This window comes from Herpailurus yagouaroundi, unplaced genomic scaffold, assembly GCF_014898765.1.
Source record: "Herpailurus yagouaroundi ecotype Mexico unplaced genomic scaffold, PumYag 184, whole genome shotgun sequence".
Taxonomy (NCBI): domain Eukaryota; kingdom Metazoa; phylum Chordata; class Mammalia; order Carnivora; family Felidae; genus Herpailurus; species Herpailurus yagouaroundi.
The window spans coordinates 28,832,835-28,858,335 of NW_024412415.1; the positions used below are offsets into that span (position 1 = coordinate 28,832,835).

The following is a 25,501-nucleotide window of genomic DNA, read 5'->3' on the forward strand; positions in this document are numbered from 1 at the left end:
GAGCAGTCTGTTTCTGCGGCCAGGGCACCGGTCCCAGGGGACTGGGGTGTAGCCACAGGAACGGGCTGCGGTGCAGGAAGAGGCAGCCACGTGGTGGGTCATGCTGGAGGGCAAGGTCTCCGCATCGCCTCGCGGGTCTGAGCATGATGGACTCCAGAGCGCCCTGCCCTCCGCCGGTGCTGGTTGTGTCTGATGTGACCGTTTGCCGCGAAAGCCTCGTTTGTGTGATGCGAGAGGATTAACTGTGCAAGTGACTAATTTCACTTATGTTGTAATCACATCCCTTTTCTGCTTCACCAACCTGAACTGTTTTATGGATGAACGTATCATTAAATTTCTGGTCTCTTTCCTCTTGGCTATTATTTCTGAGCTCCTTTCATGGGAGCCAAGGAAGTAATGGTGCACTTGCTCCAGCCATGGGCCTTGTCAGTCAGTCAGCAGTTTGCTTCTCAACCCTCCCTATCTGGGGCCGCCAGAGTACAGAGGCCAGGATGGAGTGACTTGCAGGGACAGATAGTGGCGGGAAGGGACACCCTGGCACCTGCCATCAGGTGCTGGAGGAGCAGCCTGTGTGCACCAGAGCCAAGTGAGATCACCCTGCCTCTCCTGGCACAGCTCGTCCTATCAAGTGCCGTCTGCTTGCCTCCTTCAGAGCTAGACCCCACCCTGAGGAACTGGCTTTTGGGCTCTGAGCAAAGGATGTTTCTTGGTCACCTTTTAAATAAAGTAAGACAGGCAAATAAAGTGCCACTCTTAAGAAATAAACATTCTGGTTTTCAGTAAGCTCCTATATATATATATATATATATATATATAGGAGCTTACTGAATATATATATACACACGACCCCTCTGCCCCCATGGTCCCTGGAGAATGAAAACACAAGAACCATCCCCCTCTCCCCCCTCCACATCCCTCCTTTTCCCCTCTTACTTATTGGCCTGCTCCTGTCAGTCTTCCACCTTTGGAGACAGAGGTGCCAGAAGCGCACATGGTTTTGCCTCCAGCTCCCATAGGCAGCTGTGCTGGTCAGAGGCTCACGGGCCAACTGGGAGCCATAGTTGTCAACAGCACCCTGGCGGTCCAGACCCTCCCTGCAGGCCCGCCTGCCTCCGTGGGCCCACCCCCTGTTCTGGGATATTCCTCCCCTCCCCCAGGCTCTGAACGTTGGCCCTGCCAGCCTGGAACTGTTCCAGCAGGGCCTCAGGACTCTGTGGACGCCACAACAGACCACAAGGACTTGCCAGTGGCCAACCTTTTAAGAAGTTCAAAGAACCACCTATTTCTAAGAGGTCAGCCCTCTGAAAAGTACTGGTTTGGAAAGGAACTGGGAGGGAAAGTGGAGATCGTAAGGCTTTCTATTAAAACCCAGCCGAGCATACCGTTAGACTGGCTAAGTGCAACCAGAGCCAAAGAGGGGCCGTGGCTATCAGCTGTACTTGTGAACCATTAAAATGGTTAGTATGGAACATTAGCTGTGACTAGTGACCCTTTCCTTGAGAAATGCTTCTTTTAGCGGTCTCTTGGTGTATGTTTTTAAGAAAAGTCACCCTTTCCACTTCGCCTTGGCCGTGCTGGGGTAACTAAGCACACGGGACCGCTAAGTCTGGTGTCTCAGAGGTTTCCTTAGCTGAATTATGGTTTGTTTTGTTTGGGGTTTATTTCCCAGAGAGAGTGGTAGGCTCCAGGGGGGGGGCAGAGAGAAGGGGACAGAGGATCCGAAGTGGGCTCTGTGCCAACAGCAGCAAGCCTAGTGCAGGGCTCGAACTCAAACTGCGAGATCATGACCTGAGCCGAAGTCAGTCAACCGACTGAGCCACCCAGGCACCCCTGCATCATGCTTATTTCAAAGGCAAAGCTGCACCAGGAATGACTAAGCCTTAGTCTGCATTCATCTGCATTATAGCCACACAACTGGACACCTAGTATCCCCTTATGTCCAATTCCAATCAAATGGGAGAATGAACAAAGCTAACTTACTTAGATGGTGTTCCCTGGAGCAGAGAAATAGCTGGTCCATGCCTCATGAGGCAGCATGCAGCCTTTGGCCTTTCCCCAAACAAACTAACAGAGGGGCATACAATGCCGGTAATTCACAATAGCAGAATACAGTAGGATCCGGGATGGTAGAATGCGGGATGGGAGTGGGAGTGGAGTATTAGAAAATAGATCCACGTACTGAGAAATCTAAATTACGTCAGGAAAGGAGAATTTAAGGGATGATGCCTCCAGGCAGCCTGCCTAGGCTCAGGGGCCCAGTTATGAAGGCATTCACAAAGAGGATGGTGTGTGGCTGGCTTAAAGGGCAAGCTTAGGCTAAAATACTTAGAATTGTTTCAGGCAGTTTTGTACTAAGAGCTACCTTATCCATCCTGACATTTTGGGAAATACAGACGAGATACAGCAGGGCTCTTAGCCGGAAAAATAGTAAGATGTAAAGCCAAGTAAACTGAAGCTTAAAAGGTTCCACAAATACACACCGAAGAACCTTGACAGCTAAGCTACTTGAGGGGAAGCTTTGCGAAACAACTCAAGGTAAAAAACAGCCAGCTGGGAGGCCAAGGCAGTCCAGTCGCCTGGTGGAGGGTAGCAGGATTTGAAGGTGGTCCAGCCTGGCCTGCAAAACTCACAGGAAAGGGGGCATTACCCATGGCTTCACCTTCCCCCTCTGCACACAGAACTGTCACCCTTAGCTCTCTAGACAACAGGCTGCTTCCTACTAAGTCAAACAGAATACTCCTATTGATACACTAGAAAATGAAAACATACAATTTATAATTAGGGTCTCTCCCAGTGAGCGGAGACTGCAGGCCTAGACAGGTGGTCTGGCCGTCCACCCTCCAATGAAAGTGCCTTGGGAAGAGCCAAGAGAGCTCTCTGCTAAGCACCACTGTCAGCTAAAAGGGAAAGAAATCCCTTTTAAGGAAGCTATTTAACTTCAATAGCCTGCTTTTCTGCCAGGATTTTCAATTCCTCTGAACATAAGCCGAACCACAGACTGCTACACGTATGTCTAGATCTTGGCTTGGGGGGGGGGGCCCCCCCGTTCTCAGAGCTTCAGCACCAGTTGTTAGCCAAAAATAAACACCATTCCTCAACCATATATGTCCACCAGCCCAGAGCGGGGGAGGAGGAGCAGGAGGTAGGGCAGGTCCCCGGGCTCCGGCCACACACTGTGGCTGCTGCACACCATGCATCTCACCCAGCTCAACCGGGAGTGCCTGCTGCACCTCTTCTCCTTCCTGGACAAGGACAGCAGGAAGAACCTTGCCAGGACCTGCCCCCAGCTCCAGGATGTGTTTGAGGACCCCACACTCTGGCCCCTGCTGCACTTTCACTCCCTCGTAGAACTCAAGAAGGACAACTTCCTGCTGAGCCCAGCCCTCAGGAGCCTCTCCATCTGCTGGTACTCTAGTCGCGTGCAGGTGTGCAGTATTGAGGACTGGCTCAAGAGCGCCTTCCAGAGGACCATCTGCAGCCGGCATGAGAGTCTGGTCAATGATTTCCTCTTCCAGGTGTGCGACAGGTAGGCCACCTCCTGAGCAGAGCTGGCTTTGGTGGGGTCTGGATTCTAGAGCTCTAGGAGACTTCTGGGGGACAGGGAAGAACAAACCACAAGACCAAGATAGCTCCATTTGGGGGAGAATCTAACTAGGCCCAAGGCAGAATGTCCCGGCCTGTCCACAGCACAGTCCCCAGACGATGAGGAGTACAGTCGTGGGGATTCTCTTCCTCTTAGCCTCACAGGTCCTGGAGCTGCTTCTGCCACAAGGAGGAAGCATTCAGGCAGCTGTCCACCCTGGCAGCCATTAAGACCTCAGGGGGTCTGGCTGGGCCTCTATTTTCAAGGTCAGGCCCTGGGAAAGGTTCTTAGACTCAGCTATTAGCTTCCACCTCCACTCTTCCCCTAGCAAACAAACTCCAAGGTTTGTGACATGCAACTAAGGAAGGAGAGCAAGGGTGCTCTGGGTTAGTCGAACCAAGCCAGACTGCAGGGGGAGGAGGGGTGGTGGTATTGAAGAATGGTTTCCTCATTAGAAATTTACTAATCTCACTGTACCCCTAGGGAAGGGTGTTTTGGCCTATTTTTACAAATGAGCAAATCAAAGCTCTGAGAGATCATGTGATTTGCCCATAGCCTAGGATTACTGGATTTTAGGAAAAAAAAAAAAAAATGCAAGACATCCAGTTAAATTTGAATTTTAGACGAAATTAATTTGTTTAAATGTTTATTCATTTTTTGAGAGAGTGAGCTAGCGAGCATGAATGGGGGACGGGCAGAGAGACAGGAAGACACAGAATGCGAAGCAGGCACCAGGCTCTGAGCTGTGAGCACAGAGCCCGAGGTGGGGCTGGAACTCAGGAACCACAAGATCATGACCTGAGCCAGTCGGAAGCTCAGCTGACTGAGCCACCCAGGCTGCCCCTAATTTTCTGATGTAAGTATGTCCCAAATACATCCTGTACTCATCCGTCAGGCCTACCATGGGTAGAGGCTGAGCCACAGGCAACCCTCCATGGTCTCACCCTCCTAAGGTAGCCCACACAAGCAGACTTCCGCTGCCAGCCTCTCTCTCAGCCTGTATTTACCAGTCCTGTCCTGACTTTGAGGAAGAGCACTCTTGGTTGGTAACACACTAGGCTCCGCCAGTTTGCTGCCACCCAGGTTTAAAAGCTGCTGTTTACTGGCAGCATGACAGGAATGAAAGCAAACAGTGTGGTGGCCCCGCCCTGCCTTTTTTTTAAGGCAGCAGGAAGAAAAGCCCATCTTGGCTAGGCCCTGCCGGGATGAGGCCATCTTGATGGGTTTAACAAGGCCCGGAAATCAGACTGGAGCGACATATACGGGAGGGTCACGCCTGCTCTCAAGTTGTTCCATTCTTGCTGTAAGAGAGCTGACAAGGTACGGATTAGGTCCCTCGTGGCACCATGTGGGTGCAGCAAGGGGCCCCAGTGACACAAAAAGAACAAAGGGCTTGGTGGTCAGGGTTCCGTGCGGAGTCTCCCAGCTCTGCTCCTGTCCAACCATGGGAGCCCAGCCCAAACATTTACACTCTTTCAACCTACTTTCTTGATCTTTAAAATGGGATAAGTCACCTTTCTCACAGGCTAAGAGGATTAAATGACACAGTAGCACTGGCACACAGTGGATACTAATATCCACCAAATCCGGTTCTTTAAGCAATCGGCTCTTGGCAGGTAGAGACGGGAAAACAGGGAAGGATGGCAGGGAAGGAGTCTGCTTTCTCTGTTTTGTTCCTACAAGCAAGATTATTCTAAAGGTTCTTACAACAAAAGGGACCACTCACCATCTTTGTGGCTTAAACACTTAATCATCATAACCACCCTGAAGGTAATAATTTCTCCCGCTTGACAGATAAGGAGGACTAGCACAGCTCAGGCATTTGTCCTTGGTCAGAGCGCAATTAAGTTACAGGCAAGTTACCTGAGCCCTCGTTCACACAACAGGGTGTAGACAGAGGATTGGATATGAAGACTAAAGAAGCCATGTGAACTTGGGGAGGTGGAATGGGCTCAGCACCTGAAATGAGGTGGTGCCCAGTCTGGTACAGTCAGGGGGTTAAGGGAGAAGCTTATCGGGAAAGGGAAAGCCCCAGTCTAGACGCCAGCTCCTTCTGACTACAGGGAGCCAAGGCCCCTGCCCATGAGACCGGTCCTTCTTGACTGCAAAGCTGTCTGGTTCTGTGTGCTCCCAGAAAAAGTGAGTTACAATTGCCTACAAAAGGCCCTAAGGCTCTTTACACCCCCCATCTCAATCTTCACTACAACCCCACCGGTAGGCATTATTCCCTCCCTGCTGTGCCTGCCCCACTTCCCCCAAGAAACTAAAGCTCAGTGAGTGGTTTAGCAAAGGTCACACCGCAAATAAGCCAAATCTAACTTCTGCTCAAGATTCTTCTCAGCAGCAGGTGCTGGTTAGGTTGGGGCAGAGGAGCCTCCAAACTGTGTAGAAGTGGCCCTGACTATACCCACTTCACTCTGGTTCCTGACCTTTTCTAGGCTGGCATCCCAGTGGGCATGCAATAACTGTCTCAGTTAACTGAGCTGAAACCCGGGCTCTAGAACCCAGAGCCAGGCATACTGGAAGAAATGTCCCGACCCCAGATTCACGGGTTGAATGTGCCTGTCTCTAAGCCACCCTACAGGAAACCCTTGTTCCCACCTGACCATCCTCCCAGGAGCATCAAGGCCTAAGTTTGAAGCTAGACTCGATTGGTCACCCAGCATCTCTTCTCTCACCCCAAAGCAAACAAGTCTGGAGAGAACCCAAGAACATCCAGAGTTGTCCACCTACAGCAGGACCAGGGGCGGCTCACGAGGCTGAAAGCCACACAGATTAAAGTTTGGTGGAATGGAGAGGCAGAAAGTAGGGGAAATGGGACAGAAGCCTTGGTTTTGATCCTGGCCGCGGCATCGCAGGCCAAGTTCCTTAAACTTGCTGAGTCCCTTTCCCTGTTTCCGTGCCCACAATATGCAGAGAGTCCCAGCGTTGTTAGGGGGCAACCTGGCCTGGGAGCTCCAGGACCGGGCGCGGCCCAGGGCAGACGCAAATCGCGACCCCGCGGGCCCCTCCCGGGGTCACTACGATCTCTCCGCAGGTGCCCCAACCTCGAGTCCGTCACGCTTTCAGGATGCGGCCATGTCACCGACGACTGCCTCGTGCGCCTACTGCGCTGCTGCCAGCACTTGCGTGCGCTGCGCCTGGAGAACTGCGCGCGCGTCACCAACCGCACGCTTGCTGCTGTGGCGACGCACGGGCGCGCGCTGCAGACCCTGCACGTGGACTTTTGCCGCAACGTGAGCGCGGCCGGCCTGCTCCGCCTGAGCGCCGCGTGCCCGCGCCTGGCGCTGCGAGCCGAGCACAGCGCGACGATGATCCCCGACCAGCTCCCCAGGGCGCCCGGCACTGCCCTTCGTAAGCTACTGCCGCGCTAGGCAGACGGCGCCGAGGCACGACACGCGGCCAAGGGCCGCCGGGCGGAAGGAGCAACCTGGTTTCCAACCACAGCCCCTCCACCTCCCAGAGCGTTGTCACACCTCTGAAGCTCAGTTTCCCTGTCTGCAAAATTGGGACACTAATGCCTACCTCACATTAATGGCGGTTTTACGCACAGGAGTGCAAGATTAACCGGATGCTGGGAAAACACTCGGATATTTCTCAGTAAACACCAGCACATTTCCCGACGCCCTTCTGCCCCAGGTCCTCAACCACACACTGCCTGCAGCAGCGGGACAGGCCTGCACCACGCATGGACTACAATCCCTGGCGGGGGCCGAAATACCCGCACGGGGAGGCGTGGCCACCGGGAACTCTCCGGCATCGCGCAAGCGCCCTAGGAACGGGGGTGGGGCGACCTCCGCAGCCGGCCTCTCGTCCCGCACTACGTCTGCGGCTCCGGCTTCCCAGGAGCGTGGCCTCCGTGCAGCGCGAGCGGGCGGGAGAAGTGGGGGACCCGGGACTCACAGCCGGAGAGAGCCACCGAACCCGCCACCGCGGCCCTGTCGCCCGCACCTTTGCTCGGTGGCCGGGCGAGCCCGCTTGCCTTTCCCCAGCAGAGACCGCACACAGAATTCTAGAAAATGCGCTGGTAGATGTGATTCTTTCATAAATAGCATATCCTTATTTTCTATGGTTATCTTATCACAAAGGCAGAAGAAATCGTTTGAAAAACCCTAAGTAAAGATTTGAAAACAAGAGCAGCAGCCCCGGTTAAGTCTCTTGATAATGAAACCAATTAGAAGCTGATACAAAGTTAGATTTTTACATGCTGGACTTGCTCAACATGGGCACACGCCTTGACTTAACAATTTCAGGGCTTTAGTCACTGATGTCTCACCTTTAGCCACAAAGTATAGGCTCTCGTCCAGGCAGCAGCCTCCGGGTCCCAGGTACGCGGTGAAAACTCGGGTTAAGAGAGGAAGGCAGGGAGCCATGGGCCGGCGGGCAGGCGACGCTCACGCTCTGGCTCCGCCCACCACCAGCGGTTACCTATGGCCTTTAGGCACTTGAGGCCAGGTGTTTCTTTTCTGGGAAAGAGGCTCTCCATCCCTACTCACGGTTGCCCAATATTGGGGAACCAGCGAGGAAATTCCATTCTCACGGAGCTTACCTTCTAGTAGAAGGGACAGTAATTGGTATATAAAATGACAATAAAGCTACGGTGGCGGAAGGTGGGGAGGAAGCACCAGGGAAGGGGATGTCTGGCAACTGCTGGCGAAGGTTTGGGGAGAGGGAAGCTACTTAAAAGGGGTTGATCAATATAAGCCTGAGTGGCAGCATCTGAAACAAGAAGTGAGGGAGGGGGCCAAGCAGCATCTGGCAGGAAAATATTCCAGGTGGAGGGAAGAGCCGGTGCAAGGCTCCAGACCAAGAGCAGAGCCCGTGACTTAGGGGAGGCCCGGTGGTTAGCGTGGGCGAAGCAGAGTGAGTGAGGAGGAAAGGTGAGCAGAAAAGGAGATCAGAGAAATAGGGATGTGGGCGGCCGTTGGGGCCTCAGAGGTTATTGTGAACAGGAAATGAGAGCTGGAGGTCCCCCACCCAACCTACCCGCAGGAGCCAGGGCCCCAAGCAGAGATGATATACATGTAGGTGACTCCCAGGAGCTGAAATTTCTCCAGGCAGAACCTGTGGGCAGGCAAGCAGCAACCCAGCCCATCCCAACCCCTCCAGGGACGGCCAAAAAGGCCTCAGCTGCGCCCAGGCCCCCTTGTCTCGCCGGCGCTTAGCCCAGAAACAGGTGGGTAATTGCACTGAGGCCACACCTGGCATAGTTCCTTCACACCCTTGTGTAGGGAGAGCCCGCTGCCTCAGGCCGGCAGCTACTCTGGAATGGGAGGGCCCCACTCCTCCGGGTGGGTAATTTTCCAGTTTACCCACCATAGCTCCGGACTCTAGAAGGAGGCCTTGCCGGCCTTTCCCCCACTCCTGCAAACAATGTTTAAAGAAAGCTCAGGCTTCCATGGGGTTAAATGTTTGTTTAAAATAGCACCACTTAAACCCTGGGCTTTGCTTTTATTATCTCTGATAAGCCTGAATTCTCAGCAGGTTCTGTTTGCCCTGAGTTGGGGGGTTTAGTCTGGGGAACAACAGAATCCTAGTTTCTGGCTCTCCTCTGACTGAGAGCAGTCAGCCTTCTCCAGACCTCACCTTTTTTTTTTTTTTTTTTTTTTTAAGTTTTTTTTTTTGGGGGGGGGGGGGGGGGGGGGGGGGGGGGGTGGGAGAGACAATCCCAAGCAGGCTCTGAGATGTTGGCACAGAGTCCTACTCGGGCTCCATCTCATGAACTGTGAGACCATGACCTGAGCCAAAATCAAGAGTTGGACGCTTAACTGACTGAGCCAGGCGGGTGCCCCTGGCCCTCAGCTTTTTAATCTGTGGATTGGGATTGCTAGAGAATCTTGCTTGCAGGGCTCTTCTAAGGATTAAGACATTATGTGTGTAAAGCAGAAGTCACTGCAAGTTCAGCTGGAATAGGGTAACCTGAGGCCCCCTTTCCCTCTCCCTATGGAAGCTCTTTTACAAATGAGGGTTAAATCCCTTGTGGTGCCCAGTAATCCCCCACATACTGAGGCTGTAGTGACCACAGAACTGAAGCCGTGCTGACAGCTGCATCCAACACTATTTCTCCAGTGTGAATCGGGCCCCGCCCCCTCCCCGGGCGTGAGGGCCACCTGAGGTACAGCCAGAAGGCAGGCACTGATGAGATGGCTCTCCGATCTGCCTTCTAACAGGTGCTGTTCACATCAGTGGGCACTGAGCAAAAAGCCCTTGACAGAACAGTCAGTCCCCTGCTTGATCAGTAACAATGTTCCAGGTCTTCTCTCAGATTTGCATAGAACAAGGGACTTCACATGCCTAATTAACCCATGGACTCAATCATCTGGGGTTGCGGGGAGTGTTGAGTGATCTGCAGCTCTGCCATCCATCACTTCTGACAAGTTATGACCTCTCTGAGCCTGTTTATCTCTACAATAGGACCAGTACCCTCTCTGTGACGCTCTGATGAGATCAGGTCTAAATGTGCAGTTGCCTGGAGGGCTGGGGTAGGGAGAGGCGTCCTCACATCCACATCTGTGGGGGCCTGGAAAAGCCAAGTGCCTGGCAGAACCCACAAGGCCTGGGCACCAGGAAGAAGCAAGCAGGGTCTATATAGGGGTGATCCAGGAACACTTGATGGAGGACATCACTTGATTTGAGCCACGCTGGAAGATTGACCCCAGCTCCCACGGGGTCTGTGTTCCATCAGCAGGCACAGTTCAGCAAGGGTGCAGCCAGAAAGCCCAAGGCATCCCCACAGATGCCAGGGGAGACGGAAGCCTGTGTTCCAAAGCCACTTAAAATGGCTTGGAGGTTACGAGTGTCCTCACGGCTTCCATTAGAGCAGACTACAAACTCTCCAGCTCCTGAACGCACTCTTGACTCAGTTTTGGCCAAGGCAGCCAATGGCTACACAGAGGAAAAGCTAGGGGGAGGGCGCACAGCCTTGGCACGGGCACCCGGGCAGGACGGTGCTCCCCGGTGGAAGGCTGATGCCAGTCACCACATGGTGCCAGCTGGTCTGCACGGGAACATCAGTACTAGCAGAACCTGGAGCCGCACGCTCTTAGGTCAGGGGCTCCAGGATGCTCCTTGGCAGGTGGAGGCTCCCGGTGGGGGTGCCATGAGGTTTGTGTTACAGGAACACACAGGCCCATTTCTGCACAGGTGGGATGACTGGCGGGAACTAAGCTCTCTGGGTTCTACCATCATCGGTGGGCGCGCTCACAGGAAGCCAGGGCTCCCAGCTCTAGCCTGTACACACTTGTGATCCAGCACTTTCCCTCTCCAGACCTCAGGTTATGGTCTGTAAAAGGAGAGGTCCCCTGACCCCTTAGCTCTAGGATTCCTCCAGCTGTAGGATACAATGCCCAAGACGTTTTTTCGGCTAAAAACCAAGTTCAACACATCTGACTAGCAGGGCTGGGCAAGGGCCACAGAGCTGGGAGGCCCAGAACAAAGCTGCCCTTTGAAAGGCCTCTGGGGAAATCTTAATTTTTAAAACTTTTTTTTTTTTAACGTTTATTTATTCGTGAGAGGGAGACAGAGTGTGAGCAAGGGAGGGGCAGAGACAGCGAGAGACACAGAATCCGAAGCAGGCTCCAGGCTCCGAGCTGTCAGCGCAGAGTGAACACAGGTCTCGAACCCACAAACCGTGAGATCATGACCTGAGCCTAAGTCGGTTGCTTAAACGACTGAGCCACCCAGGCACCCCAGGGGAAAATCTTAAATTTTAAAAGCTGGGGGTCCAAATTCTCTGGAGACTATGTCAGGGTCAAAAAAACTGCAAGTATTTAACTGAATGAATCCAGAAAATAAAAAACTGCCCAAGCCTCTACAGAGAGGCTGAAAGTGAACTAGGGGATAAACACCTGTGCTGGGCCCACTTCAGCCCCTCAGACCAGGGACTTCAACCTTCCTCTCTCTCTCAGGGCTTCTAAAAATTAGCAAATTACAAAAGGAAAAAAAAAAAAAAGACAGGTTTCCAGCAAAGAAATGGCATCTGTTATAAAATCAAGGTGTCTATGCAGATTTTCCTTGCAGGGTCAGACCTCCTGAAAAGCCGTCCAGGAAGCCTGACAGGTGGCACCTGGAACCATGAGCATCAGCCTGCTGAGGGCACCTTTGCCCTACAATCAAGAATCAAATGTGGCAGCAAAGGTCAGAGCCTTTCAAAGGTTGAGGCATTATTTTTATTTAAAATAAACCCTGAGGGGCACCTAGGTGGCTCAGTCGGTTAAGTGTCCAACTTCAGCTCAGGTCATGATCTCACAGTCTGTGAGTTCGAGCCCCACGTCAGGCTCTGTGCTGACAGCTCAGAGCGTGGGGCCTGCTTCAGATTCTGTGTCTCCCTCTCTGCCCTTCTCCTGCTCATGCTCTATCTCTCTCCGTCTCAAAAATAACATTTAAAAAAATAATAATAATAAAATAAAATAAAATAAAATAAATAAAATAAAATAAAATAAATAAAATAAATAAAATAAAATAAAATAAAATAAAATAAAATAAAATAAAATAAAATAAAATAAACCCTGAGACTGCAGATGTAGCCTTCAGCTGGGCACACTCTCAGCCCAGCTCAGAAAGAGGGAAGAGCCACTTGTTACCAGGAACCAGCCCAGGAGGCTCTGAGAGACCCGTCTTCTGGCATTGTCCAAGACCTCAGGAGCACACAGAGGCCTCTCTCCTCTCAGTTCCCTCCTGGCCCAGAGGCCTAGGCAGTGTGTTTCCACCCCAGGCTGAGTGCTTTAGGCCCAGAGCCCTTCACCACTTCTGTTCCTGCCGACTGAGCTCTCACATCAAGTATTAAAGGTTCGTCTTTGCCCAGAACCCCTGTGGCTTCCCAGAAGCTGTAGTTTCTCCCTCTGAGACCCAATTCCAATTGAAGGCTTCTCTTCGACAAAAGTAACGTGTCGTTGTGACACGTATTATTAGGCACGGTCACTGGGAAATATCTATATAACACAAAACCGTATCTTTGTTCCAATTTCTCTTTGAAAACACTTATTTTCTACCTTCCTTCTGGAAAACAAGTGCCTGCAAAGCTCTCCATCTGGCACCTCATTTGACTGAACTGTCCTCGGTCCATGAAGTACTGCAGCAACTTGTGGCACGAACTGGCTGTAGATGAAGACAAACCACCCAAAGGCCTTGCCCTCTTCCTGTTCCCACTCCCGGCAGCCAGAACCTTCATAGCTGCTCTGGAGATAGCCCCCTCTCCCAGAACCACCCGCTCATTCTGACATGCCCACGAGTGTAACCCCTTCCCCAGCCCATGCACAACTTCCCACCATCCACCATTCAAGGATACGAAAGCCACTCACTGGTTCTCATATTATTCGCACATTCACCCGCTCATTCTCGTGGTCACTCATTCGTGCGTGCGGAGTGCCTACTAGCAATGGCGGTCCGACTGCACGACCGTAAACCGCCAGGCTCTCTAAGCCCCCACGTACTCCTCACAAGCAAGGTTAAATCGTGTTACTCTCGTTAGCTTCCTGCTTGCTTAGGAGAGCCACTCCCCACTGGGGCTATTCCGGAAAGGCTCTTGTTAGCATGTTACACTCAAACCAGCTTCAGAGGAGGAGGAAGGGGGCTGCTGAGAGGACAGGCCAACGGGCTGACCCAAAGGCCCCGGGTGATGGGTGAGGGGACGAAGTAAGGCAGCCAGGATGATAGAATAAATGAAAGTAGGGGCTTCCCACTCCCAGGGGCTGCTCTGTCATCTCCAAGCCAAGCTCACTCAGTGTGAAGGAGTGTTTCTGACGGGTCAAAACGCCGTCACAGTGAGACTAGCCCCAGAGCTTGTCCTTTCTCAGTCAGAGGCTCCACTGGAGGTAACAAAAGCAGCCCACGCTCTGGTTCCTGCATCGGCTTTATTTCTCTGCATAAGGAACCCTGCACAGGCAATTCAAATTAAAACAAAATAAATATATGAATATTCATGTAAAACTGTCCTTTCTAATGAACAATTATACACAATGTACAATTTCATGTTCACTGGGTGGGTTTACAAAAATGTACCATTCCCAACTAAAAATGCACCAAAATGGTTCCATGCAAACTTATCAAAAGTGACCAAAAATGTGGAGGGAAAAACCTGACTGAGAGCACTTTGTCTTTTTTTTTTTTTTTTTTGTACAATCACAGAAAAATAAAAACATCTAATTTCTTTGTTACATTTAGAGTAACTAAATGTGGCCACTGTTTGTAATGTCGGTTTATGTTCCTAAAACATCTATGTAGTTACCATAAAAGTGTATCCACATGAAACTGGAAGTGAGCATCACTGAGAAAAGGGGCTGGTGGCCCCCCCGCGCGGTCAGTAGTCGGTGTCGGAGCCCTCGGCGTTGTCCACGTTCCGCGAGAGCATGTAGTTGTCCATGTCGATGGAGCGGCAGTTGTTGATGGCATAGCGCAGGCGCTCGGCCATGACCAGCTGGCTGGAGTAGGGGGGCAGCCGCAGCTGGAAGAAGCAGGTCTGTGAGGTAGGCAGACTGTCATAAGGCTGTGGAGAGAGAGACCCGGAGCCGTGACTGCAGCATCGGGGTGTCACGGGGTACCTGTGACTGCTGCCCCCCCAAAATCAGGAAAGCACTTCTCCCGGCCTTTAAGATGGGTTCCACAGACAGAACTGCAGGGCCGACTAGAGGGGAAGGACAGACTGTGCTGTGTTGGAAAGGCGGCGGGCTCAGGTGTCCCACGGCCACCAAGGTTTTTGGTGAAGAGGGTTCCTTCCTGTCCTCACTCCCCAGTGGCCCCGTGTGGAAGGTGAGAGCAAGCCCTGACCAGCAGGATCATGTGAGAGAACACACTTCTTGCGGTGCCTGCCACGGATTGTGGGCGCAGCAGAGCTCGTTCCCTATCGCCTGAAGCGGCCGCAGGGATCCCCTGCCAGCCGGTGAAATGGAAGGAACTGGGAGGGAGTCACCGCCCTCCTCCATGCCCACCCCACCCCCGCCCATCCCTCCCAGTGTGCATTCCGTGTCCCTCGTCTGCGTCTGCGATGGCTGCCAGCACACAGCTCGCACGAGGAGGGAGCAGTGAATTAAATCCCAGTCCATCCATCTAACTGACAGTGACACAGACATTTAAAATGATCATTACGATGACCAGCAGCAAAGCCGAAAAGTGCCTGGGGCAGGCTGCGCTAAATACAGCACACAGAACCACCTATGCTGGAGGCTGACTGAAAGGTGGAAAAGGCCGCTACTAGGGAGGCGACATACGCTCTCTGGCCCTCCCTGCAAACACAACTGGCTGCCCAACTATCTGTACTGATGGTAATGATTCTACATTTTTATAACATTAAAAAAAAAAGTTTTTTAAAAAAGCATTTGACCTCTCTTTCTCGCTCACCTCCTTGAAACTGGCTCTCCTCCTCCTCCCCGGAGCCCTACACCTGGTGAATACACCTCAAAGACGTGGGAGATGGAGGGCCCACAAGCCTAACTGGGCCTGAGTCAGTGAGGACACAGAAACCTCGATCGCAGAAAAACAACAACCAGCAAAGACACTGAAGGGGAATGTCAACAGGTGCGTCTGATCGGGAAGGTGGAGCGATGGTCTGAAAGTCACAAAGGAAGGACCTGTAGTGGTCAGTTTTCTGAGGCTGAGAAGTCTCAGGCAGGGGATTAGTGATGGATTAACTCCCGGGATGGCAGGGGTAGCTTGGGACGGACACAAGGCAAGGGTTTTTTCCAGAGCTGAATAGAAGCAAACCATTTCTTCCACCCACCTCTCTCTGAAGCAACAAAACAGATTTACAACTTATAGTTTCTGGCAAGTCATGTAGAAAATTTATGGAAAGGTTCTTTTCATAGCCCTTCCTGTGCACGGCCTCTCCAGCAAGCCTAGCCTAGGCCGGCAGCTTCAGGAGGCAGTGGGGGAGGGACAGCTTTGGCTACAGCAACCTCCAGGAATAGTTACTGGAAAAACACCAGAAAGGCAGACGCTGAAACTGGCAGGAAGGGTCCTTGTGTGAAGAGGCCCTACTCTCCTTACTGTTTCCAGAATAAACATGATGGGCCCTGCTCGGAAGACTGCCCAGCTCTTGAGGAGTTGGGAGGTAAAGAGATAGAGGAAACACATTCTAATTTAATGCTGGGTTCAAGGTATGTACCAAGTGTCCAGGAGGTAGACAGAGGGAGATCCAAGTCTGGCCTCAGGAAGGGTCAGGGGCAGCAGGAAAGCATCCGAGAGGGCTTCCTGGAGGAGATGACATTGGTATCGGGACTAAAGGATAAGTAAGTGCTTGCCAGGCATAGATGGAAAGGGGTGTGAAGAACTTCCTAAAGCAGAGGGAAGAGCCTACACAAAGGCACATGAGTGTAGAAACAGCATGGTCTGTCAGGAAAAAAGATAAGCAGTCTGTTACGGTCAGAAGGCACTATGTGTTAAGAGGTGATATCAAAAGGCAGGGACAGAGGCCATACTGTAGAGGTATTTAAGGCCACTAAGGCAGCTGGCATTTATCCTCGAGTCAGGGGGCTCCTGAATGGTCTGAAAGGAGGAGAGTGACAAGGTCAGATGGGTGTGAGAAAGATGACTCCGGCAGCAGCGTGCATTTAAGGCTCTGAGCCCTTTTACTTCTAAGCCATCTGTCAAAATGGCAGCTGGGCTGGAGCTGTGCCGCAGAGAAGCCACACCACCTGCTCCACGGCACGCACCACACAGCAGCCACAGAGCACGTATTGCTGTTCCCGTCTTCATGTTCCTTCTGCAGTACGTGCGCCAGTTACTGGTTAGTATCTTGTGAAAACAGACAAGACCACGTCTGAGCGCACAAGTCACACGATGAAAAGGCGCAGGAAATAAGGGCAGAGGCAACACGATGGCCCCAGTGGCAAGCTTAGCTTCTACTCGGGAAGATACTGGAAGATTTATCAAATGCTGCTGGCTGTAGTGTGATTTCTATATCCATTTAGGGCTGTTTTCAGTCAAGTTATGTTTCTTAACAAGTTTTTCTGCTGGATTTTTTTTTAAATCTGGAAATTCCAAACATTAAGCCTGAATTGGCAGGCCTACTTGAGGGTCACCAGTTCAGTTTTCCCAAAATGCAAGCACCAAGGAGGCAGCAGGGCGGACATTAGCCAGTAAGGCAGGCGTGCTTACTTACCCTATCAACCTTCATGATTTGAAATCTCTGAGATATGTCAGCAGTGTTGGCTGGTAGTCGAGATCTTCCAGACACAAACCTCATGAAAAGCACCCGCTCTTCGTTCGAGAACTCCTCCAGCGTGTGCCAGAACCACTGCACCAGCTGGTGCTGCTCGTCCACCTCCCGGTACCGCACCACTTTCTTCAGAACTTCCACGGAGATCTCGGGCATCCCACACACCATCTGCTCCAGCTGCTTTGCCGTGAGGAGGGACAGCAGCGGCACAGGGACGATCCAGGACATCCCTTCTCGGACTGCAGCCACCTGCTCCCAGGACAAGTTGTTTGTTACACATGTGCACGGAGACCAGGAAACTCCCGCTTGCTCATTCCCCAGACCCCCACTTTTCCCCACAACTCAGGTGCACATGGCCCACCTGCCCCTGCCCCTTTGTTACAGCTTCTCCCTGCCTGTGGGACTTGTACACCCCTTCTGGTCCCAGATCAAGTCCATTTAGGAGCCCACCTTCCGCCTCCACAGAACTCAGCCCACTGGGCCCCCCAGTGCCATCCCCGCTCATACCCCTAATCACATGTGGCCGCGCACTGTTACACTGGGCTCTGTAGGCTACTTAGTCTCCTCATTAGGGTAAGAAGCTCCTGGAGGATGTGTCTAGCTTCTACTGTTTTCGTCATTCATGTTTTTCTTTTGAAAATAATTCTATCCTCTTGGAAAATTTATTTGTGCTCATTGTAAAAAAAAAAAGAAAAAAGAAACGTACAAAGAAGAAAGTAAAACTGGCAAGTCTTTCTGTGGGAAGGGGGTAGAAAGGACAGAAGATTTAATCAGGAGACTTGGGGTCTGAATCCAAGCTCCACCTCTTCTTTTACTTCAATTTTTTCATCTGAGAAGCAAGGCAAATGATTGCTGCTCGTGTGACTATGACGAGAATTTTTAATGCAAGTCTGTGTGACCAGTTACATTGCTTCTTTTCTCCTAGTGGGGTGCTCACAACAGGTCAGCTGGGGAATGTGGAGCGGGAGCTGCCAGGGGCTGCCCGAGTCTGTTTAAAAAAATCCCCCCCAAGGAGGGCGCCTGGGTGACTCAGTCAGTTATCGTCTGGCTTCAGCTCAGATCATGATCTTGGAGTTCGTGAGTTCGTGAGCCCTGCGTCGGGCTCTGTGCTGGTGGTGTGGAGCCTGCTTGGGATTCTCTCTCCTCTCTCTGCCCCTTTCCCATTTGTACCCTCTCTCTCTCGCAAAATAAATAAACTTAAAAAGAAAAGAAAAAACCCAAGATTGCACAGCAATGCACACACCCTACGCACAGACTCATCACCATTCAAGACTTGTTCACAAATACTTCTTCACTCTTGGCCAACTCAGAAGCAACAATGATAAAAAGCAAAACAAAATCTGAGGACCTCAACAGGAGCCACACCTTGGGGAAGGCCCTGGGGTTGTGACTGGTATAAGGCTGTCCTGCCCAGGGCTAAGAAACAGGAGTGGCAGTGAGGGCAGTCTGCACTGTTATTAAAGGGAATAACCTAGCCAAAGTTTGTCCCAACACAAGCTGTCATGCCTGGCAGAATACAAACCAAGCTGTCTGGAAAAAAATGAGGCTGGGGTATGGGGCTGGCTGCTTGGCAGGGAACAAATGGGGACAGCTGTGGGAAAAACACTGGGTTCTAAGAGACATGGAGGAAGTGAGAGCGGAAGAAGGCCTCATTTCTGAGAAAGGAACAAAGCCAGGGCAGAGAAGAGCTCAGCTGAGAGTGGAGGGTCAATCCGACCCTCAAACGAAGGGCCAGCAGAAGAGCCTAGACCCCACTGTTAAACCTGGTTTGGGATCCTGGCTTTGCCTTGGGCACATCACTTCATTTCTCTGGACTCTGTGCTTTCATCTGTGAAATGGTGACAGTAACCCTTATGTTACAGGGTAACTATAGGAAAAACTGCACCTGAGGGTGTCTGGTCCCAACCTGGCCTGCAGGGGTGACCAATACATTTTTAGTCAATTATGTACTCTAAGGATTAAAATTCTGAAGAACTGGAGACAAACCCTAGGCCCTGGCTGTTGTTAACAGCGTCACTCACAGGATTTGCTTTCACTAAGCTAAGGGATAACGGTTTTCTGACCGGACTTGGCCCAAAGCCAGAGTCAAAGAAGGAAGCAGGAGTGAAGGGTGCAGAATATATATACACTTCAAATCACTACACAGCCTTAGAGTCTCAGTATAGCTCTCAAGAAGACCCTAACATATTCTGCAAATAAAGTATTACTAAAATGGCTATTATGGACTGTGTAACCAAAAAAACCCATTTTTGGACAAAATATTCATTTCTCTGGTCACTCATCACATTCTCATTATTTATTAAATGCTTACTACATGTCAGCACAGAACAAGAATATTGAGGATACACCATATATATATGATATGTGTGTGTGTGTATATGTATGTGTGTGTGTATGTATGTATGTATTTATACATGTATACATACACACACACACACACACACACACACACACACACATACATACGCACACACTTCACTCAAAGTCTGACAGGCTAATTAAAGAAACAAAATCTAAACTTTGTGGCCTAGTTCTTAGACCACAATATAGAAATACTGTGTTATCTTGAGAAATTTCTAAGTAACAAAAAAGAATTCTACAGGCTGTGGACCTGGAGGAAAGCTGGTCGGTAGAGATGAATTTTCAACTGGAGCTTGCAGGACTGCAGCAGGAGGGGGAAAGAGGGATTGCAAGACCAGTGTTTAGGGGTTCACTTGCATGGGCCCTGACTGACCCAGCTGGAGTGGGGACACTGGGCTGGGGACAGTAAGAGATACAGACAAACAAGACAGGGGAAGAGTAAGATGTTGGGGTCTAAAAGCCTGGGTGAGAACTTGGTCCTTCAATCCAACCAGTGACCAATTCAGAGCTGTCCTAAGGCCCTGAGTAAGATGACAGGAAATTCATAGATAAGGCCTGTAAAGTCTCTGAAGAGCAGCTGAAATTCTGATACAAGTTAACTGACATGGTAAGTTCATACATTAAAATTCAGTAGTAACCAGTTAGCTCTTCTTTGAAGACAACTGCAAACACTCACAAACACGTTCCAAATGTCATCTCACCTGTCGGTCCATCTCATGAAGTCGATATTCAATGGCCCTCTCCACATACTCCTTCCTGTTGGAAAATGTCAGTGGGATACTATTTCCACCAGGGATTATGGGAACCATTTTGCCATCAGCACTTTGGCCAACAAAAGAATCAAGAGGAATCATCTAAAAAGAGAAAAAAAATTTTTACAAAAAGAACCCGCTTTTTTTTTTTTTATGTAACAAATAAAAGTAGATTACACACAAATATAGCAAAAACAGTAATAACATCAAAAATATTTTAAGGATAAAAACAAGGAATCCAGGTAGCTAATCATGCCACTTGATCAGAAGGGAATGTGCTGACTTATGAGGCTGTAGTTAAAAATTCCTCTGTTCTCAAACGAGGCTTGATGAACTCTGGTCATCCCAGGCCTCCCTCTCTCCAACTGGGCCCCCTCGCTCGCCCATCCTGGCAGGCAGAGAGCTGACAGGAGGAAGGAGCAGAAGCTGGGGTGCTGGTGTCAACTCCACCCATCGGCAGCTATGTCAGTTGCTGGGGCTGAGCTGCTCAGGCAGCAATGGGATATGGCGTGAGTTAATCACACAGCAAGTGGAAGACTGTATCTGAGTTTTACACAGAAAAATTCTAGTCAAAACCAGCAGAAGGCAGACTGGCCAAGACTCACCTCATGGAAACTTTCCTCGGTAATCCCACTGTCTTCAATGTGAAGAATGCTGTTGAGGGTCTGCACGTAGAGCAGATCCACCTCCTCCAGGTCTTCTAGGGTGAGTGGGACACAGCACAGCTGCTTCCACACCAAAGGGGCCAAGTGGAGGTCCAGAGGCTTCTTTGTGCGAATGGCAACCCCCATCAAGATCCCCAAGAACTTAAACTGCATTAAGTGTTCGTCAAGGCAGGCAGAGGGGTTAAAAAGGAACCTGCAAAATTAAAGGAAATATTTCAAATAAACTGCCTTCATTTCTACTAGAAATAAGTTATCCGACAGCTATAGCATAATCCAGACCTGTGCTGTTCAATATGGTTGGTAGTCATCTGCCACATGTGGCTATTCAAATTAATTAAATAAAATGTAAAATGCAGTTCTTCAGTGACTCTAACCACATTTCGAGTGCCCGACAGCCACATGTGCCATGGGGCTAGTGTTCTGGATAGCCCAGGGACCATATTTTGAATTATTTTTAGAAGAACCATAAAATAGCAACTGAATGGTCTATTAGCCCCTAAGCTACCTGCTCCAGGATGCTCTGTTTCCTAAAATCATTTATCATTTATGAGTCCATGCAGCAGGATTCAAAATTCAAAATTTGGCAATACAGATAATTGCTAAGACTAAGTGCTGTGACTTAATAGCATAGCTAATCTTTCTGATGAATCGTGATGCAGCAAATTCCTTGAGGGGAGGCCATGTGGGCCTTCAGAAACACAAAATAAGTCAGGTTTCATTATCAAGTCTGAGTTTCCTCTCCCCTCTGTATGATATTTGAATTGGTCCTGTAACAAAGTCATGACGGAAGTGCCCCAGTTTCCTGACCTGTAAAATGGTAATAATAACAGTTCCTACTCCTTTGGGTTCTAATGAGGATTCAGTGGGATAACATATGTAAAGCACTGAGAACAGTGCCTGGCACACAGTCAGCACTCAATAAATGAACTATCATTATTATTATCATTATTACTGTAGATAGTCAACAAACACTTGCTGACTGCCTTACCTATCCCTATTGTAGCCCACTTCTGCAGTAGCATTGGGAGAGGGTATAAGAAGGTCAACAATACCAGTTTCAAGTTCCTGTAAAAGAAAGAACAGGTTTTTGAAAAAGGACAATCAAATGCATCAAGAGAACAAACTAAAGATCATACTGAAAAGAGAATATTTTGAGGAATTTATAGTTATGTGACAACCAGGCAACTCTATAATTTTTGTGGCTTTAATTTAAAATGAAACTAGAAACCTTCCCCATGTAGAAAATATCCTGTAGTATGCGGAAGTAACAAAGTCAATCCAGGGAAGGAGTTGGGGTATCTGTGAGCAGGGTATAGGTCTATTCGAATATAACCAACAAAGGAGAGCCAGAAGTTATTTCAGTCATAGGACTGATTAGAAAAATCCTGCTACTAAGCAAAGCAGGAAGGGTCGAGTGGATCTGGAAGCAAAGTTGTCACTGCAGATCTCAAAATAAGAACCAGTCCAAACTCTTAGTATTTGTTTTTCTAATTCCGCTAGAACCTGGCAGTTCACTTCCTTCTAAAAGCACCAGAATTAATCGGAGCACACGGGTGGTCCTGGATTTGTCTATTACATAAATGTATAAGTATGTGTCATCATTGTTTCCTCTGCCAGTATTAGAGCACCACAGACTGTGAGTCACTGGTAGATGGTTAAGCACTGACAGGTACCTTCACACATCATTTCACAAACCGTAGCTATAATTCACCTATACATCATTAACAGCGTGATTTTTATAAGGCTCACAAATGCATCCTTGCTACATTTATAAAAACATGTCAGAGCAGTCACTGAAAACAGTAAAAAACAGCCACCACTTGAGCACATGACTCAGCAAGGGACACTGCATGAATATACCTGGCACATCTCTGTGATCGTGTCATCAAACACTCCCCCAGCATCATCCGCCCCTTCACCAACCAGCTTAACCTTCCACGCTCGTGAGGGCAGACGGAGGTCTGATGCATTCAGCTTTACTACTTGTCTTGCTATCTGGACAAAGATGGGCTTACACTTCCGTCCTCTTTAAAAGAAAGGGAAAACAGAATGAAAAACAACTCTCACTAATTTTCCCAAACCACCACAAAGGTCCCTTGAAGGTATCTTCCCATCAGTGAATGAACAATCCAGCCTAACAACAGTCAAACAGTGTGCTAGGCCCACTATAACCACACTGGGCACTAAGGGAAGCACTGCCACTATCCTAGTTTACAAGTGAAGAAGCTGAAGGTCACAGAGATTAGTTAGTAATAAGGTTCATCTAAAAAAATGCTAGACAGTGAAATATACACACATATGCTAACCTGGTTGATATCCTCTTCACAGTAATTTGAGGTCCATAGTTTTTGCCTTGAACCATGGTTTTCCCTATGGAGCGCACCATTGGCAGAGTGTAGACCCTTGGAGCTAACAAAGGCCGAAGCTGTCCCTGTACAATGCCCCATGTTCCAGCATTATAATGGGATGTACTGTTCTGTAACAGAAAGTAAGCTACTCAGAAATGGAACACTCTAAGGCTCAAAAGAAATAACACCTCTCACTTTTAGAACATAATTCTTCATGAATTAAAAGCATAAACCTGGGGGCATCTGGGTGGCTCAGTCAGCTAAGCATCCGACTTCTGCTCAGGTCACGATCTCACGGTTTGTGAGTTCACGCCCCAAATCAGGCTTGCTGCTGTCAGCGCAGAGCCCACTTTGGATCCTCTGTCCCCACTCTCTCTGCCCCTCCCCGGCTTGAGCACGCACACACGCACGCACGCACTCTCTCTCAAAAAAAACATTAAAAAAAAGTATAAACCTGGATAGTATTAACTTTTTACAAATACTTTTTTCTGATAAAATACATGATTATCATTTTTTAAAACTTGGAAAATACAGAAAAGGACACACACACACACACGCACACAAATGAGTCATCCATAATCTACATTATCGCTCTCATCTATTTCCTTCTAGTTTCCGTGTGTGCATTTTTTGCATTGTTGAGAACATACTGTTTATACAATTTTTTGTTTTTCTCACTTAACTTTTTATCAACATTTCTCCCATGAATTACAAACAGTTTTCTAACATTTTCTTTAGTGCTGCCCAGTATTCTGTTGCCTGGCTGATCACCTATTTCTAACAATGATCTGTCAAATCTCTCATATGCCCCATGACTGGCTACCCAAAGATTTCTGACTAACAGTTTTACAAACTGTGACACATTTTGGCAGGCATGTCTATACATTACGCAAACAAACCAACATAACCAGCTTGCTTTCTTCCTAAATTACTGACTGTCCTACAAAGGCAGTCAAACCAGCCAGATTTACTTTATCTCCTCCAAAGGACCCAGAATGCTCATTTGTAAGGAGATAAGGAAGTCTCCCCAGTGTCTCAGATTCATTACAGAACCACTTAGACTGTGGTGCTAACATCTGTGTGTGCTTAAGTTTTAAAAATCACATCACATATTGGACTTTACAGAAAATACATGCTTAGCCATTCATACTTCCTTGAGCTATGGACAAACCAAAGCATTGTGTCCAGCAACACAGTTATCAGTATCTGGACTATCGCTAAACCAGCAACAAAATGGAAACAGAACTATTGCCTTTTCTACATCTTTTGGGAGCTGAGAGTAAAAAGTGTTTTCCTGGGACCTGGAGAGCAGTGCTTCCCAAGCCAACATGTTACCTGGTTGTTGGGGCTGAGGTTCAGTAGCCTCCAGGATGAGTACATGAGGTCAGAGAAATGGTAGAGCAGCCGGAGCCTGGCCCTTGCAGTGTGAATGCTCACCTCCCTCAGCGCCCCATACTGGGGGGGGACCGCATCGGGCAGGCCCAGCTGCAGAGGTACCGACACACCTGCCCAGAGAGCAAATGGACACTTACAAAGGAAAATGCACTGCTTTCATTTTGAGTATTTGGAAAATTTTCAAACACACAGAGAAGGTGAGATAAGTGTACAATGAACACCCATTCCTACCACCTAAGTTCCCTAATTATTATTTGTCTATATTTGCCATATCACATATTTATCAGTTCCTCTCTCCATCAATTCACCTTTATTTCTTGATGCATGTGTGTTGGTTTTTAAAGCATCTTTTTTATTTATCATTATGGAAACTTTTAATTTAATTTAGTTTTCCATTTAACTATGGGGCCTAAACAGTTCCTTCACAAGAAAACAAAAACACCCCAAATTCTTCCTTTCATATTCAGTAACTCCCATCTTCATAAAACACAAGATGTAAGCCAGGACTAGGTAGGCAATTCTGGAAAACGGAAATGGGCAACTCAGCAGTCACTTCCCACACTCACCAGGGATCTGAGAGAAAGTGACCATGACAGAAGGAAAGCTATGGGTGCATGGTTTATGAAGGCTTTGTACTGAGGAATAAGAGCTCTGCAGAAGGACTGTAAGGACCACATTCATGGTGAACCTCTTATTAAAAATGCATAAAAGAGTAAACATACAACACCCTACTTATTTGAGTTTTGTGTAAAGATTTGTACAGCTCAGTTCCCAGCTTATTTTTATTCTAGTTAATTTTATTAATATTATTAGTAAAAGCTAACATTGAGTACTTCTATGTGCTGGGCACTATTCTAAGAGTTTCACACAAATTGTTTAATCCTATAGCCCTTTACAATAGGGGCTATTTTTATCCTCATTTTACAGACAAGGAAACTGGGTCTGAAGATCATTCATTCAGCTTGTAAGTGGAGAAGCTAGGATTCAACCCAGGCAATGTGGCTCCAGAGTCTGGACTTTTAACCACCACACTGCATAGCCTCTCTCCTGAAGTGCAAGTGAAATCTCTCTGGAAGATGAAGAGGACCCTGAATATGTGGAATTGTCAGTGTGTGCATAGCACTGCTCATTCCAGATTCTGTTAATCAGAAACCATCTCCTGCTTGTTTGGCCTCTACTTGGCAGTCCTTATTTGCTCTCTAAGGATACCTATCTAGAAGAAAAAATTCTCTATGGTGAGTCTTCCC

General features: G+C 49.0%; 2 protein-coding genes and 1 long non-coding RNA gene across 12 annotated transcripts in view; 1 reads left to right on the top strand and 2 right to left on the bottom strand.

Annotated features, from left to right (window-relative positions):
• LOC121041813 (uncharacterized) overlaps positions 1–7,962 on the bottom strand; it is a 50,016-nt gene extending 42,054 nt beyond the window's left edge. Inside the window, exon 1 of the long non-coding RNA XR_005795856.1 lies at positions 7,860–7,962. This is a non-coding gene — a long non-coding RNA (uncharacterized LOC121041813). The remainder of the gene's footprint in view (positions 1–7,859) is intronic.
• FBXL22 (F-box and leucine rich repeat protein 22) lies at positions 3,156–7,715 on the top strand. 2 transcript variants are annotated; one of them, XM_040492918.1, is made up of 2 exons: positions 3,156–3,526; positions 6,621–7,715. In XM_040492918.1, the coding sequence occupies exons 1-2, from the start codon at positions 3,192–3,194 to the stop codon at positions 6,955–6,957; spliced, it is 672 nt and encodes a 223-aa protein (XP_040348852.1). In that variant the 5' UTR covers positions 3,156–3,191; the 3' UTR covers positions 6,958–7,715. The 2 variants fall into 2 exon arrangements, with proteins under 2 accessions (XP_040348852.1, XP_040348851.1); XM_040492917.1 differs by having other exon boundaries at positions 3,446–3,526; positions 6,269–7,715.
• Positions 7,963–13,420: 5,458 nt separating the features above from the next.
• HERC1 (HECT and RLD domain containing E3 ubiquitin protein ligase family member 1) overlaps positions 13,421–25,501 on the bottom strand; it is a 190,220-nt gene continuing 178,139 nt past the window's right edge. For all 9 annotated transcript variants that reach the window (XM_040492922.1, XM_040492920.1, XM_040492927.1 and 6 more), the window contains exons 71-78: positions 24,195–24,364; positions 22,818–22,987; positions 22,372–22,537; positions 21,500–21,576; positions 20,452–20,704; positions 19,796–19,948; positions 16,677–16,982; positions 13,421–14,066 (exon numbers count right to left, since the gene is read on the bottom strand). In XM_040492922.1, the coding sequence (XP_040348856.1) occupies positions 13,881–14,066; positions 16,677–16,982; positions 19,796–19,948; positions 20,452–20,704; positions 21,500–21,576; positions 22,372–22,537; positions 22,818–22,987; positions 24,195–24,364 (1,481 nt within the window). In that variant the 3' untranslated portion in view covers positions 13,421–13,880. The remainder of the gene's footprint in view (positions 14,067–16,676; positions 16,983–19,795; positions 19,949–20,451; positions 20,705–21,499; positions 21,577–22,371; positions 22,538–22,817; positions 22,988–24,194; positions 24,365–25,501) is intronic.